A 16,042-nucleotide genomic window follows, 5' to 3' on the forward strand; every position below is an offset into this window, starting at 1 on the left:
TATTACAGATAAGAGCCCTCACTACCCAGCTAGAAGCCAAGCTTTTGAAAGGACCTGCTGGCCCCTGGGCTTTGGGAGAGAGGCTAGGGGGGTGCAGAGGGTGCCTGGCCATAGGATTGCATCTTAATGCCCTTCACTGTGTTGATCCTGTGCACACGTGTTCTTTCTTTCTTTCTTTTCTTCCTTTTCTTTCTTTCTTTCTCTCTCTGTCTGTCTCTGTCTGTCTGTTTCTCTCTGTCTGTCTCTCTCTCTCTGTCTCTCTCTGTACTAGGATTTGAGCTCGAAGCCCTGTGCTTACGAGTAAGGCATTCTATCACTAGAGCTACAATGCCTGCCCTTTTGGTTCTAGTGAGTTTTCATGTAGGTCTAATGCTTTGTTCCCTATGCTGGCCTTGAACCACAATCCTTCCTATGCCTCCTGAATAGCCAGGGTCACAGGTGCCCACTACCACACCTAGCTCGTTGATTGAGGTGGAGATCTCATTAACTTTTTGTCCAGGCTGGCCTCAAACCATGATTCTATGTCTGTCTCCCATTACCTGCAATCATAGGCATGAGCCACCACACCTAGCCATCACTTGCTTTTAACAGAAAACTTTACCTGTGAACGTTTGTTGTCATAGCCTGTACAATTACAGAAGAGAGGCTAAGGATGTGAGCTCTAACGTCAGCCCCACAACTTGGTTGAAGAACACTTGGGTCTCACACTGCTGGACACATGATGGCTTCACGCCCCATGGAACACTATTCCCTCCCTATCACCCGGGTTTCAAGCAAGGAGCCTGTTGCTTCCACTTGGCGGCATCTTGGCCACCCTGCTCCTCCATCATCATGCATGAGGTTTGTGAAGGGCTCAGATGCAGCGATGCCAAGGCACTGGGAGCAGCATCTGCCCCAAGGACGCTTATGTTCATCCAGGTCTTGTAACTGACACCCAGTTGTTTCTCCTGCTCAGCTCCATGGAAGTGAAGCATTGGCATCTTGTCAGTGGTTGTGACCACAGTTACAACCCCACACATTCCTCCTCTGTGACATTCTCATATGAGGATGGACTCAAGTCAGGCTCTGAGGACTGCTGCTTTGTGGGCCATGTGCACAACCTCTCTGCCTCAGTACTCTCCCCACCCCATGGGTTTGGGGGGCCTCTGTGCCCCTCTCCAGTGCTCCACAAGGTCAGAGTGATTGTCCTGAGGCACTGTTTTCCTCCCCACTCCCTTCCATCGCTCCTATGACCAATTCCACATTCACTGTTAGATCCAGGAACAGCACTGGGCACCAACACCAGGTGTGTGGCAGGTGGAGACAGGAGGATGAAAGTCTGAGGGGTCGGGCCCAAGTCTGGTGAGAGCCTGTTGCCAGTGCCCTTCTCTGGTCAAAAACCTAGTGTTGCCAGACTGGCTCACAGCTGTGATGCCAGCTGCTCTCAATCAGAGGGCAGAGAGCAGGGGGTCAGCATTCAAGGCCAGCCAGGCAACAAGTTGATGAGACCCCATCTCAACCAGTAGCAAGCTGGGTGTAGTAGTGTACGTCTGTCATCCTAACTTCACAGGAAGCATAACTAGAAGGATCACATGACCCAGGCTGGACTAGTGGGTAAAGTGGGTAAATGAGACCCTATTAAAAAAATGACAGCAAGATGGGTTGGGGGTGTGGCTCAAGTTCTGGAGCACTTGCCTGGCAAACACAAGGTGTTGAGTTCACACTCCAGCACTGTCAAAAATGATGCATCCACTGGATGCTGGTGGCTCATACCTGTAATCCTAGTTACTCAGGAGGCTGAGAACTAAGGATCGCAGTTCAAAGCCAGCCCAGGCAGAAAAGTCTGTCAGACTTTGATCTCCAGTAAACTACTCAGAAAAAGCTGGGGTGGAGCTGTGGCTCAGATAGAGCCACAGTGATAGAGCGCTAGCCTTGAGCAAAAGAATCTTAGGAACAGTGCCCAGGCCCTGAGTTCAAGTACCAGGACCAGCAAAAAAATAAATAAAATGACCTGTCCACTCCTTTTCACTTTTGCTCTCCTGTTTGTACTCACACTACTGTCCCCACTCCATTTTCTTCTTTCTATGAAGACTGAGTTCTAAATGTCTTCTCTTCACAGGGCGAGTCTGTGAAATATTTTCTGGACAACTTGGACCGGATTGGCCAACTGGTGAGTAAGACCCTCCCTCTCCCAGCTCTCAAGGTCTGGAAGCGGTGGTGTGGGGGCCCTGATACACACAGGCTCCATCCACCAGGTCCCATCACATTACTGTGAGCCGTCCTGTTTTGTTGGGTATCTGCTGGGGTCTGGACTCGGTTGTGAGCATAGGGAAGATGGAGCTCTGTCGCCGTGATGGCACAGAGGGGTTCTGTAGCCAGAGGAGGATTTCCTGTCATTGTTCCTGTGGAAATCCAAGCCTGTACAAAAGGAGACCCCACATGCAGCAGTGACCACCCACAACCCTCACCACAGCCTCTAATCAGCCATATTTTAGCAGCCAAGCATGGTGGCACATAACTGTCATCCCAGCTCTTGGGAAGCTGAGGCAGGAGAATGAAGAGTGTGAAGCCAATGTGGACTGCATAGCAAAACCCTGTCTTATAAAACCAAGAGCCATAGTTCAGAGTGTGCCACTGGAATGTAAGACTCTGAAGATCACAGCCAGAATACCTGTGTGCTCCTGAGATATTAGCTACCGTGCCTTAGTGATAAGCAGTGTCCTTTTGCTTGTATGACTTTACTCGGTGGCCTCATATTTTCTTCATTATGGCTTTTCAAAAGAAACAAAAACAACAGTGATCAAGAGGCAGAGGCCTGCCTAGCAGTATTCAAACCCCAGTATCATCAGAAAGAAAGAAATAACAATTTATATCAATAACCTAATAAAGTCCAAATGCTGCAATCGTTCCATATCACTTAAACTGCTTTGAGTCTGTGAGTTTCTCCTGTCTTTTCCCTCCTCATTGATGGACTAAAGTAACCAGGGCCTTCACGCTATGGGGTGTCTCAATCTGGCTGTTCTGCTTATAGTGTAGTGGGGATGTCCCTCCCAGTCTAGCCCAGCCAGGCCTCACCCACTGGGTGCTTGGTGGGACCGCTGTGGGAGCCTTCTGCTGAGTGCTGGAGTCCATGGTGACTTTGCAGCACAGGACCACAGTGGCTGGAAAGCTGAGATTGCCTTGTGTGACGGAAGCCTCTGAGAGATTCCCCAAGGGCTGGGGCCTGGCTCAGTCATTAGCATGCAGGAGGCCCTGATTCCATCCCCAGCACCAAAAGAAAAAACTATTCCAATACCAACATATTAAATATACCTCAGATTAGGCTTGAATAGCACTGCAAACCCTAAGTTAGCTTAGTGTAAGGTAAGGTAAAGCTCTGGAAGTTAGAGCATCTTTGACAGGGCAACAAGCAAGAGGGCAAATTTCCTCTGCAAAAGAGAACTGATGAGACTTGACATGGAGGCCAAGAGCACAACCCAGTGCCCCGCGCCCCATGGGAAAGGGGAACTCCATGTTTCTGTTTGCTTCGTGGTAAAAGCATAGGTCTGTAAGCAAAGTTTGCTTTGGTGTTTGGCTCAAGTTCCTGGAAAAGTTGAACCAAACCTTTCCTCACCTTTCCCTCTACCCTGGCCTCTGCCATCTGCCCCTGCCATCTCCCTGCCCTTTCCTCCCTCACCCTGTATTTTCCAGAACTACTTCCCCAGTAAGCAGGACATCCTGCTGGCCCGGAAGGCCACCAAGGGCATCGTGGAGCACGACTTCGTCATTAAGAAGATCCCCTTCAAGATGGTGGACGTGGGTGGGCAGCGGTCCCAGCGCCAGAAGTGGTTCCAGTGCTTTGACGGCATCACGTCCATCCTGTTCATGGTGTCATCCAGCGAGTTCGACCAGGTGCTCATGGAGGACCGGCGCACCAACCGCCTGGTGGAGTCCATGAACATCTTTGAGACCATTGTGAACAACAAGCTGTTCTTCAACGTCTCCATCATCCTGTTCCTCAACAAGATGGACCTGCTGGTGGAGAAGGTGCAGAGCGTAAGCATCCAGAAGCACTTCCCCGACTTCAAGGGCGACCCACACCGGCTGGAGGACGTGCAGCGCTTCCTGGTCCAGTGCTTCGACCGGAAGCGGCGCAACCGCAGCAAGCCGCTCTTCCACCACTTCACCACCGCCATCGACACGGAGAACATCCGCTTCGTCTTCCACGCTGTGAAGGACACCATCCTGCAGGAGAACCTGAAGGACATCATGCTGCAGTGAGGCGGGCGGGGAGAGCCCGTGCCGCCCGCCCGTGCCAGCCTCACCCTCTGCGCCCCTGCCATGGGTGGCCGGGGCCACGCCAGCAAGCCGTGGGCAAGAGGACCCGGGAACTGTCATGTTAGCTACTGAATCTGGGGCCCGGCAAAACTACTGAAATTCCAGCAGTGTAGCGCTTAGTAACAGCTAGCTTGCTTCTCACAGGCACCTGCTCCCTTCCTGACACCATGTCATCAGGGCAGGGGTGCGCACACGCTCTAGTGACAGAAACACACACACACACACACACACACACACCCTGGCCTTGCACACCAGCCCTGAAGCTCTGCTTCAATACCCTGCAGAAGAGCCCAGCCCCAGCCGCCCCTCCAAAGGGAGTGCGCTGTGCTGCCTTCGACTTTGCACCAGTGCCAAAGGGGCCCTGCCAGTCTCCACTCCCTGCTACGGATGACAAGGTGGGGGCCCTGCGCCTGCCTCGTCCCCAGCAACAGCTCAGCAGCATGCCCAAGTGACACACCAGGGACAGGATGGCTGCTGGCCACAGCTGTCAGTCTGCCCCCGTGCCTGCCGCCATGGTGCTTTTTCCTCTTTGACCCTTCTCCCCCAGTGGCAAAGCTGAAAACCAAGTGGCCTTACAGATGCCCCTCCTTTTGGAAAAGGGGGGGGCAGGGGTAGCTGGCACAGGCACCCCCAATCTCTCCTCATGCCACAGCTGCCCCAGGGAGTCCCTGGCAGCTGGCCTTTCAGGTGGCCAAAAAGCCCAGAGAAATCCCAGTATCTGCACACTGTCCCCCACCGATGCCTTACACAGCTGCTCCCCAGATTCCTAAGCCAAACTGCTGTCCAAGACCCTGCCCCACTGCACACCCAGGGCAAGGGGGGGTACCGTCAGACTCCTGGTCAGGGTGAGGCTGTGCCTGGCTGAGCACAGCTTGCGTGTGTGCCTGCTGGCCCGGAGGGCGTGCAGGTGCCACAGTGCATTCCACAGCAGCCCAGTGCGGGGGCCCGGCCCTCCTCCCAGTGGCTCCGCAACAGAGAAACTGCCACAGCGTGCTGTGTGGCTTCCTCACATGAGCCCAGGCCCCCGGGCTGTGCCAGCCACACCACACCTGAGCCACCTGACCCCAGCGAGCAGGCGAACGTGAGTCTGGCAGTTGCTAAGCATAGTAGGTGCTCTGAGAGGGCCTGGCTGCCACGGCGCGTACCAGGAGACAGTGGAGCATCTCGATCGAGGCCCGTGTGGATGTGTGCAGATCTCACTCCTCTCTGGCTGTTACAAGTGCAAGGCATGTGGCCAGGCCCAGGCTTAGAGGAGGTGAGTAGCCCAGGGTTCTCTGAGGGCATGGACAGGGCCTGGCCCGCAGCACAGGGTGGAGAACCTGACCCCAGTCATTCCTCTACTCCGAAGGGGCGCCCGCCTGGCTCTATTGGAGGCTGTTGCCACAACTGGGGTGCCTGGGAGGATTTGTGGGCCCGGCCATGCCAGGGAGTGAGAGCTCTGGCCCTCTGGCAATCATTCTCAACCCCAGGCACTCCTGAGTGAAGAGCTGCACAGCTTCCGCCTAGCTGACAGCAGGTGGATGGCGAAGTCTACCCTTAGCTCAGCCTCTGGCTGCAGCCCCAGCAGCGGGGCCTGCGAGGCCACTTTCCCGTGTCCTAAGGTGCACCCCCACCTTGAACACGGGAAGCGTTGTCATTGCAGAAGGGAACTGTCACTGCCTAGGCCAACATCATTTACAGCTCGCCCCACATAGATTGTAGCCCTTCATCCCCAGCCTTAGGCTTTTGTACTTTTATTTTATTTCACTGTTACTCTGTTGTTGTTTTTTAATTGTGATGTTGGAGAAGCGGGGTGGGGGGTGCCTCTCTTATTGCAAAAAGTGTAACAATAAACATCCTCGAAATAAGACCTCTCCCTCATCCTTACACTGTTTTAAACTGAGAACTGCATGTAGGTTTGTTACTGAACTAGACTTTTAAATCCTGTGTTTGTAGAGAAATTGTTTCAAAGATTTTGAGTCCTAGCTCTGTAATTTATAGAGATCTCTAGAGTTCCTATTCTTGTAACTTTCCTACTTCTTTGATAAAAGAAAAATGAGTCAGGTTGTTTTAACTCCAAGTTCAAATAATAATAATAATAATATTCAAACAAGCTGGTGAGTTATGACTGACTGACTTGGGGACCCGGGGACACACCCCAGTCCTGGGGGGTAGGACCAAGGCTCTCGCAGGGACTGGGGCTGGAAACTGGCCCCAGCATGCGCCTCCACCTCGCATATGTTAGCCTGGGCTACAGGGGCTGGCTCAAGGGTTCTAGAACCTTCCATCTCTGGATGTTAGTTGAAATAAATCTTGGGGTTTTCTTTATCACTCGTCATTTAAAACCAACACTATTTTTTTTTCTGCTTTTGACTTTTAGGTGGTTAATTGGAGATAAGAGTGTCCCAGACTTTCCTGCCCAGGCTAGCTTCGTACTTCAGTCCTCAGATCTCAGCCTCTCAAGTAGCTAGGATTACAGGCGTGAGCCACCGGTGCCCAACTCAGCCTTTACTTTTTGTTAGAGCAAGCTTTATTCTTGCCCCTGGAAAATACAGAAACCAGGCGTCAGTGTGGAGGAAGGGATCCACACTGATGCCTCTCAAAGTCTCCTCACAGGGTTGAGCCGCAGGAGGCACAGGGTAGAGGCTGTGCCCCCTGCATTTGGCCATGTGGGACAGCTCCCAGCCTGTCCACCAGTGCCCAGAGGCAGCTGCTCGGGGCAGGCTCTTCCCTGGGGCCGGCTGAGCCCCACAAGTGGGGCCTCTCACAGAAGCCTGTTCTGAAATGGAGATGGACGCAGATGGATGGCCCTGTGTGAGCAGACCCGAAGAGGAAGGAACCGGGCCTTCCAAACAGGAAGGGCTACTGATTAAGCTCAGACAGATCTGTTTTCAGTGGACCTTTTCCTCCATGGCTTTTTCCTTAATTTGATTGGTGGCATTGAGAATGAAAATGTAATGTTTTAAGCATTATAGAAAGATCTATGGCTTTTTCCTTAATTGGGTTTGTGGCATTTATTAACTTTTATAATGAAAATGCAATGCTTACGCATTATAGAAAAATAGCAATGTATCCTATATATCAAAATCAGTGAGCTCAGAAGATGCCTAAATTTCGATATATTTTCACTTGTACGAAACTGATTTCTTCTTTTTTTTTTTTCTTTTTTTTTTTTTTACAATGCCTCGCTGTGTAGCCCAGGCTGGCTTCAAAGTCATGATCCTCCTGCCTCGGCTTCCCAAATACTGGGATTACAGGTGGGTGCCACCACCAGTTAACAGCTGGGTCGCTGAGAACTGTGCCACACAGGTACTCGTGTGTGAGGAGGTCGAGGTCTATCCTGGGTGGGTGCCGTGTGTCTGGAACAATGGGGGAACCCTGCCCAGGACCCTCTCTTGTCTACAGGCATCATTCCTACATGGGGCCCATGAGTACTTTCAAGAGCCCCACAGAAAACAACTGCTAAGGGTGAGTGGGATAGGAAGGAGAGTGCAGCAGACAGCTGCGTTCACATCCAGCGGATCCTGCCAGCCCCGTGGCCCTCACTCTGCCCTGTCAGAGCTGTAGGGAGGCAGCCGGGACCCTGTTGTCCCTGCACTACCCAGCTTGGCCACTAGAGGTCCTGCTGGGACAAGAAACATGCCCCCACCCCCACGGGTCACTCCCAGAGGAAGCACAGGCAGTAAGTGACTGAGGCCTGGTCTTACTTCAGAAAAGAAAATTTGTTTCTTGGTAGTACTGGGAGTTGAACTCAGAGCTTCAAGCCTGCTAAGCAGGCTCTACCTAGTCCTTTTGAGTTACTTTTCAATTCAGGTTTCATGTTTTTGCCTCGGCTTACATGGACAGTGATTCCCCCAATGTATGTCTCATGTATAGCTGGGATGGGTGACAGTGTGCACCCATACCCAATTTATTGATTGTGATGAGGTCTCCAACTTCTTTGCCTGGGCTCTCCTCCTGGTTACTATCTCCTGAGTACCTGGGATTACAGGACTGCACCACCGTGCCCAGCTTGGTCTGTTTCTTTTCTGGGTGGTTTGTTGGGAGCTGGGGGGTGTCTGTGTGGAGAGAGTGTGAGGTTGGACTTGCTGGGTTGCTGCGGGCCCCTGCAGGAATCAGCCTCCTGCAGCCTGCCCCCCAGCGCCCCATCACCTCCCCATCATGGGGAACCGTGGAGGCAGGGCAGTGCTGAACGGAACGTGACCCCCCAGACATTTCTTGGAAATTGCTTTTCAAAACAAACCCCTGACTTAAGCTTGTTTTCCTTTGCCTCTTATCCAGGAAGCCAGGCTCAAAAATAAACGTTGGTTATTTTGGGCTCTGGGAGATCAGGTGATGCTGGAGCAGGAAGGGGCGTCAGCTACCGCCATCAGCCACTCACAGTTCTTGCAGCAGCTGCCCAGAGCCGGGGCTCTCTGCAAGGAGGCAGGCTCGGTGGCCTCCTGCACTAGACTGTGTGTAACAGTCGGCTTTAGTCCTAAAGCTGTGAGTTTGCTATTTCTTTGGGCTCCCCTGAAAGCAAAGCCCCACGGGGACCAGTGGGGCACCAGTGGCTCACACCTAAAATCCTAACTACTCAGGAGGCTGAGATCTGAGGATCATGGTTTGAAGGTAGCCTGGGCAGACAGATCCATGATAACCAGCAAAATGCTGGAATGGAGGTCTGGTTCATGTGGCAAGATCAGAAGACCCAGGGCTGGGAATGTGGCTTAGTGGTAGAGTGCTTGCTTAGCATGCATGAGGCTCTGGGTTCGATTCCTCAGCACCAAATAAACGTTTTTTAAAAATCAGAAGACCCTTGTAGTTCTGCCTCTGCATACTCAAAACTGGGAACTGACCCCCACATCAAGCCCTCTGTGTCGGGCAGATGAAACCCGGTGGCTCTAGGCTGAGAACAGGCACTTCCTGCCAACATCGGGAAAGGGGGTGAGGAAGCAGCTCCCCAAGATGTTCCCTGGGGAGCCCAGAGAGTGGGGTGCAAGGACATAGAGGGCTTGCACTGGGGCCAACAGCCTGAACCCCAGCCTTACACCTGCATGCCCTTGGAAGGTTCTAGAAACCCCTTTAAACTGAATGGAACCTAAGTTTGGACTTGTGGTTTTGCCAGTAGCCTTTTAGCCATGTGTTTGTTTTTTAACCCTTTGCTGGGGGTGGGGGGAGTTTCACCCAAAGGCCCACCTCCCTGACCCATGCCTAGGAAATGGAGTGCAGGACTCAGGTCACTTTCCTGTCCCATGAGGGTCCCCCACGTGCTGCTCTGACAAGCGGGGCCCTGGCCTCCGCCCACTTCGACTGCATATACCTGTCACGTGACTAGGGGTGTGCATGACTTGTGGCCACCCCAAAATATTCAAAGCTCCAGCTCAGCCAGCCACAATGTAGAAGACTCCCTGACCTGCTCCCCCACACCCCAGGGCCCCCAGCAGGCAAACGGATGAGAAAACTCTTAAGATCAACTTGGGACTTTTATTGCTCTTAAAAACCCCACTCTTGCCAGGCAGCTGTAGCTCATACCTGTCATCCCAGCTGCTCAGGAGCCTGAGATCTGAGGATCACTATTCAAAGTCAGCCTGGGCAGAATAATCTGAGAGACTCTTACCTCCAATTAACCAACAAGAACCCAGGAGAGAAGCATGGCTCAAGAGGTAGAGCACCACCCAGAGTTTAAAAAAAAAAAAAAAGCTGAACAAGAGCATAAAGCCCTGAGTTGAAGCCTTAGTATCCGCACAAAAGAAATGTGGAGTCTGTGAAGGTCCCCCATGCAATGTTCAGATCAGAACACCAGTCACACCAAGTGGCTGAAGTCAGCAGGAACAAACCTCATGCCTTCGCCAGCGAGGGCCCTGTGTCCAGCTTGGACATCACAGAGCCAAATGTGGACAGGCTCCCAGACTCCAGCTGTAAATAACAGGAGGGCCCACGGGCCCAAGGCTGCCACCCCCGCTGTGTCTTGAATCCAGCTGTGCTTTGGAACAAGCAAGGAAGCACAGGACCTCAGGAACCCTTCCTCCACTTTTGGGGTCCCTTCTTTTAGCCTTGCCGGGCACCTGGAGGCAAAGTTGTCTGTGGGGCGGTCCCCATGGCCCTAATTCTCTGTTTCCTCCCAGCCCCGGGGGGAAGACCCTGCCTTGGGGACTCTGCGCGTGCTCAGACGCCTCCTCAGGGAGGACAGCTTGTCCCCCAGGACCTTGCGCAGCCCTGGGCTGTCCCTGCCACAGGGCAGGTCCTGCCTGGTGGCTGGGAGCTGACCTGTGAACAACTCCCAGCGTTCCATGGCGTCCACGGCCCTATCCACCTGTGCCAGGTCATCCTCCGTGGCCTCCCGCTCCAGGGCCTGGATGCACGCGGCCAGCCAGCGCCCGTGCTCCTCCAGGTCCTCCTCGAGGCCCCTCGGCCTTGGCACTGCCTCCGAGGTCGCCAAGGAGCTCAGCCCATCCTCGGGCACCTCGGGGAAGGCGTGACCCCACACATCGGGAGTCAGGGGCTCTGACAGGCTGGTAACGGGCTCCGAGTCACTGTCGCAGCACAGGCCCGAGTCGGTGCTGAAGGGCAGTGTGTCCTCTGACGCGGACTGGTCCCCGGCCTCTGGGCCAGGCCATGGCCCTGCTGCTGCCTGGGTCCAGGTGTGCAGCCGCTGAGAGGGAGAGATGCGGGCTGAGGCTGCTGGGATCGCCACTGGTCTATGGTCCCAGCTATGCTTAGCCACCCTTGGGCTCGGGCCACAGGGCCCTTCTGCCCAGTGCTTCTGCAGACTGGAATCTTGCTGTGGCAGAGCTGGGTAGGCCAGCTCACCAGAGCACCTGCTCACCTTTCCAGAGCACAGCACATTGTTTTCCCAGCCATTCCTCACAGTGAAACTACAGGATATTTCTCACTAGAGTTATAATTTTAAGGCCAGGTGCTGGTGGCTCATGCCCGTCATCCTAGCTGCTCAGGAGACTGAGATCTGAGAATCACAATTCAAAGCCAGCTTGGGCAGGCATCTCCAGTTAACCACCAGAAAACCAGAAATGGCACTGGTGGCTCAAAGTGGCAGAGCACTAGCCTTGAGCAGAAGAACTCAGGGACAGTTCACAACTGACAAAACAATGGGGAGGGGGCCTGCCCTCCAGCAGTCCACACAGCTGTCCCTTACTTCCTACCACACAGCTTCACGGAAGTGGAAGAGCTGGTGCCCACTGCCTGACAGCCCCAATCCTCCAATCAACATGTATATACCGCGAGGGAACCCTGAGAACCACCCCTCCTGGAGGACTACAAGTGATGGGGGGGAGGGTCGTCTCTGGAACCACAGGAGCTGAGCCTTGAACACAGGAGGCTCTCTCTCCATGTCTGGTTTTCCTACCGCTAGGTCTTGTGTCTTCCATGAAAATATTTTTTCAACCAAAGGTGGACAAATGACCACTTGCCCTGAACTCCGCGACAAAAGTGCAGAATTTACAAAGCAGTCTCTCTTCCCCGTGCCGTGCTGCAAGCCGCCAGCAGAGGGCAGTATGCCGCGCGCGCGCGCACGCGCACATGCACACACACAGCTGCTCCGCTTCCCCTGCCGGTCCTCCTTGGGAGCACAGGGTGGAGAAGCCGGAGGAGGTGTCCACAGTGGGGGGACACCTACACTAGTGCCCAGCCCACTTGGCCCCTCTGGTGGATTAAACTTTGAGGGTCGCCTCCATGTCTCAACATGTCATGCCTGGTCCTCCCGCCTTGACAGACACTAGGGTGGCACCTGCTGCGGGGGAGCCTGGCGGGGGCCCTGCAGCCTGCTCCCCTCCTTTGGCGTAGGCAGGACCCAGCGGGGCTCACCTTGTACCTGTCCACCAGCCTGAAGCCCAGGATGTGCTGCAGCTTCCGCAGACAGATGGGGCAGAGGTCGGGGGGCCGCCGCAGCGCCTCGTTCAGGCTGAGCGCCCCCTGCATGAGGCAGTGCAGCCAGCGGCAGCTGCCCAGACCCAGGAGATGGCAGAGCTCATGACAAGCAACCTGGAGGGTGGGGAGCATCTCACCTTGTAGCCATGACAAGACAGACCCAGAAGCTCCTCGAGAGGGAGGCCAGAACCCTGGGAGAAAGCCTGAGCACCCCCTCCCCAGACAGCACGGGCACCCCGACAGCTTTGGAGAATCTCAGGCCCCAACCCTGTCTCTTCAGAGCTGTGTGGCCTTGGGTGAAACAGGTGGCATCTCTGAGCCTCAGTTTCCCCACTCTATACAGAGTGAGGGTTTCCAGAGGCCACTCCTGTCCCCTCACACCCTTCCTCCTCCCCTCCCATACCCACCTTGCAGCACTGCACCACGCCCAAGGTCCCGCTGCTGTCCTGCGGAGAGGCCGCGGGGCCATCTGCTGCCCCCTGGCCTAGGGTAGGCTCAGGGGTGCTGGGCCCTGGGAGCTCAGAGAACCTGGCAAAGCTGCAGACACCCACTTCTGGAGAGGGCAGGGAAGAGGAGCCTCAGAAGCCACCTCTCGTCCCCCTTCCTCTCGTGCACTGGCCGCGGCCTGAGGACAAGGCGGCGCCTGGAAGCCCTGCCCGTGGCCTGTCCACCCACGCCCAAGACCCTGGGGAGGCTGGGGAATGAGTGAGTGGCCAGGAGCAGGGTGTCACTCTCTCTGGCCTGCTCTGCCCTCGAGGCCTGGCTCACCTTGGCCCGGCAGGAACTTGCCGAAGGTGAAGGCCCAGGTGTCGTGCGGGTACAGGTCGGCCAGCGTGAGGCCCAGCACGCACAGTGCGTCCTCTGGCTTGGTGCTCTTCAGAAAAGACAGGAGGCCATCTGCGGGGAAGCCAGCAGTCAGGGCAGCAGAGCCTGGCCTTCTCTCCCTGGGCAGTGAGGGCCTTGGGGTCCAGGATCCCCCCAGGTGAGGAGCTCTCTGCAGGCCTCCTCAGGGTCAGGAGAGCTGGCCATGGATTGGCAGGTTGGGGAGGGGACAAGTAGCCAGGGGCCCTGGGCCTGGGTCCCCTCGTGTGACATGGGGACCTGCAGATGCACTGTGGGGTGAGGAGGGAGGGGGCAGCGTGGCCAGGGAGGCACGGGGAGAGCATGAGAAGCCACCAAGCGGCCGGGGACAGGATAGGACAGCCTTCCGAGGAGCTTTGCTATAAAGGCTGGGTTGCTGGTGGTGGCTGGCAGGCATCTTCACAGAGGGGACACAGCTGGAGTGGGCACAGGGTGGCTCAGGGTCTGACCTGCCTTGACACAGAGCTGGGGGTCCACAAAGGAAGGAAGGAGGGGGCACTGCAAGACCCCCACTCAGGCCCACCAGTGTCCCTGGCCCAGTCCCCCCACTGCCCGGGGGATGGGGCTCCATAGCTGTGGACCACATAGGAAGGGGGGAGATACATGGGGTGACATTCCAAAGGCTCCATCTTCCTGCATGCCCCTCCCTAGGCTGTCACCACCCGGGCCTGCCCCTCTTTACCCACCTGTGTGGAGCTGGAGCCTGTCGGTGTCCTGGCTGGGCCGCGAGGAGCAGTGGATGGTGTCGGCGGCCACAGAGGGCAGGCAGGTGACCCGAAGGCCCAGGAAGAAAGCCTCCGCGCAGCTCTGCAGCTGCTCCAGCAGGGGGCGGCCCAGCCCCTCGCTCAGATCTGGGGACACAGCGCCCTCAGCAGCCTGGCCAGGCCCCTGCCTGCAAGTGGCCACCGCCCAGGGAGTGCTGGCCAAGGGCAAGGACAGGAACCCATGCTGCACATGCAGCGCATGCAGCCTGGGCAGCGGAAAGGCACACAGGGACCAAAGCCTGGCCTCCTCCTGGCACACTGCCAGGTGGCATGCCAATGGGTGGCTACAAGGCCGATGCTGCCTGCCCTCACCACCCCCCCAGCACCTGGCTGAGCTGACCTGCCCCAGTACACCTGCATTCAAATCCTGCCTCTACCCAGGGACCAGGCAGGGCCCACCATTTCCCCTGAGACAGACTCAGTTTCCTAGCCTGTGAAACGGGCCGGTCCTACCCTCAGCAGTCCCCCCCACCCCCTGTCCCAGAGGAAGTAGCCTTTGTAAAGCATACAGCAGGATGGGAAGGTGAGGTTTTTGTTTGTTTTGGGTGGTACTGGGGTTTGAACTCGGAACCTTGCACTTGCTAGGCAGACTCTCTACCGCTGAGCCATATCCCCAGCCCTTTTACTTATGTTCAGTTTGCTTTTCAAAAAGGAATTTTAGGGGGCTGGGGATGTGGCTTAGTGGTGTGGTGGAGTGCTTGCCTAGCATGCATGAAGCCCTGGGTTTGATTCCTCAGCACCACATACACAGAAAAAGCCGGAAGTGGTGCTGTGGCTCAAAGTGGTAGGGTTCAGCCAGGTGCTGGTGGCTCACACCTGTAATCCTAGCTACTCTGTAGGCTGCGGATCTGAGGATCTGAGGATCATGGTTCAAAGCCATCCCAGGCAGGAAAGTCTGTGAGACTCATCTGCAATTAACCACCAGACGAATGGAAGTGGCACTGTGGCTCAAGTGGTAGAACATTAGCCTTGAGCTGAAGAGCTCAAGTAACTGTACTTGTGCCCAGGCTCAGAGTTCAAGCCCTAGGACTGACAAGAAAAAAAGGAACTTTAGATTTTTTTCCTTGGGCCACCCTCAGACTTCAATTCTCCTATTTCTACCTCCTGAGTAGCTGGGATTACAGGCACCAGCCACCACGCCCCACTTGGTTTTGACACATGTGAGCAGGACCACAGATACCAGCAGGAGGCAGCGCCTGTGTGGCCTGGCTTCCTGACCAGCACGCAGATGGGGTGGGTGAGGCCCTAGGAGGCCGGAGCCGCCACTGTCCCCCATGTACCTATTGGCTGCAGGTAAATGTGCTTCCGGGCCAGGCCTGGCTTGCGGAGCTGCAGGGAGGCATGGAAGGTGTGGAAGTCCTCTGGGGCTTCAGGGCGGCTCAGGAGCCAGTCGAAGGCAGAGTGGATAAGCAGCGGGCGGAAGAGCGTCCTCCGGGGGTTGTAGGCCTCCGCTAGGAAGAGCCTCTCGGCTGGGGAGAAGGCCAAGGCGTAGCGCTGCCGCAGGGCCTCGTCACTGGAGATCAGTGCATCCTTCAGGGCCCGGGGCCCGAAGCTGAACTCCTGAGCCGGTCTACACTGCAGCATGGTGGGCAGGTGGAGCCCCTCTCGCTGCCCATGAACCTCCCAGGGTCTGGCCACCGTCACTTCTAGAACCTTCCTTCAGGCTGAGAGTGGCTGCTAGTGGCTCCCAGTGGACTGGCACCCGGCTCTGCCTGGCACTGGATGGGCGAGGTGAGACGGGAAGGCATGGGGTAGGGTCACTGCTGGGCACGGCAGGCCGGCCATGTCAGGCCTGCCAGAGCTTCCCCCTGGCTGGCAGAGGGCATGTGTGTGGTTCTTGAGGGATTTGAACTTAGGGCTCTGTGTTCACTAGGCAAGGGCTCTGACCACTGACCCACACCCCAGGCCTTATTTCCCCTTGGTTATTTTTCAGATAGTGGTCTTGGTTTTTTGTTGTTTGTTTGCCAGTCCTAGGGCTTGGACTCAGGGCCTGAGCACTGTCCCTGGCTTCTTTTTGCTCAAGGCTAGCACTCTGCCACGTGAGCCACAGCACCCACTTCCAGCTTTTTCTGTGTATGTGGTGCTGAGGAATCGAACCCAGGGCTTCATGCATAGAAGGCAAGCACTCTACCACTAAGCCACCTTCCCAGCCCAGTTCTTGGGTTTTTACCTGAGCAGATGTCAAGCTGCTTTCCTACCCAGGCTGGCTGTGGCTGAGTGCACAGGTAGGAACCACTATGTCCAATTTGTGCCGTTTCCACAGCTATCACAAGTCA

General features: G+C 55.6%; 2 protein-coding genes across 2 annotated transcripts in view; one reads left to right on the forward strand and one right to left on the reverse strand.

The window, feature by feature from the left end:
• The window catches only part of Gna12 (G protein subunit alpha 12), a 65,707-nt gene extending 59,564 nt beyond the window's left edge, over positions 1 to 6,143 (forward strand). Inside the window, exons 3-4 of the mRNA XM_048330221.1 lie at positions 2,099 to 2,149; positions 3,670 to 6,143. Coding sequence (XP_048186178.1) covers positions 2,099 to 2,149; positions 3,670 to 4,239 — 621 coding nt within the window. The 3' untranslated portion in view covers positions 4,240 to 6,143. The remainder of the gene's footprint in view (positions 1 to 2,098; positions 2,150 to 3,669) is intronic.
• A 3,810-nt stretch (positions 6,144 to 9,953) lies between these two features.
• Positions 9,954 to 15,350, reverse strand: Amz1 (archaelysin family metallopeptidase 1). The gene is made up of 6 exons (XM_048330208.1): positions 15,047 to 15,350; positions 13,689 to 13,853; positions 12,910 to 13,038; positions 12,549 to 12,694; positions 12,079 to 12,255; positions 9,954 to 10,909 (listed from the first exon to the last, which is right to left on the reverse strand). Exons 1-6 carry the CDS (start codon positions 15,348 to 15,350, stop codon positions 10,361 to 10,363), a joined length of 1,470 nt encoding a protein of 489 aa, XP_048186165.1. The 3' UTR covers positions 9,954 to 10,360.
• Between the last annotated feature and the right edge of the window lie 692 nt (positions 15,351 to 16,042).

This window comes from Perognathus longimembris, chromosome 1, assembly GCF_023159225.1.
Source record: "Perognathus longimembris pacificus isolate PPM17 chromosome 1, ASM2315922v1, whole genome shotgun sequence".
NCBI classification, from domain to species: Eukaryota; Metazoa; Chordata; class Mammalia; order Rodentia; family Heteromyidae; genus Perognathus; species Perognathus longimembris.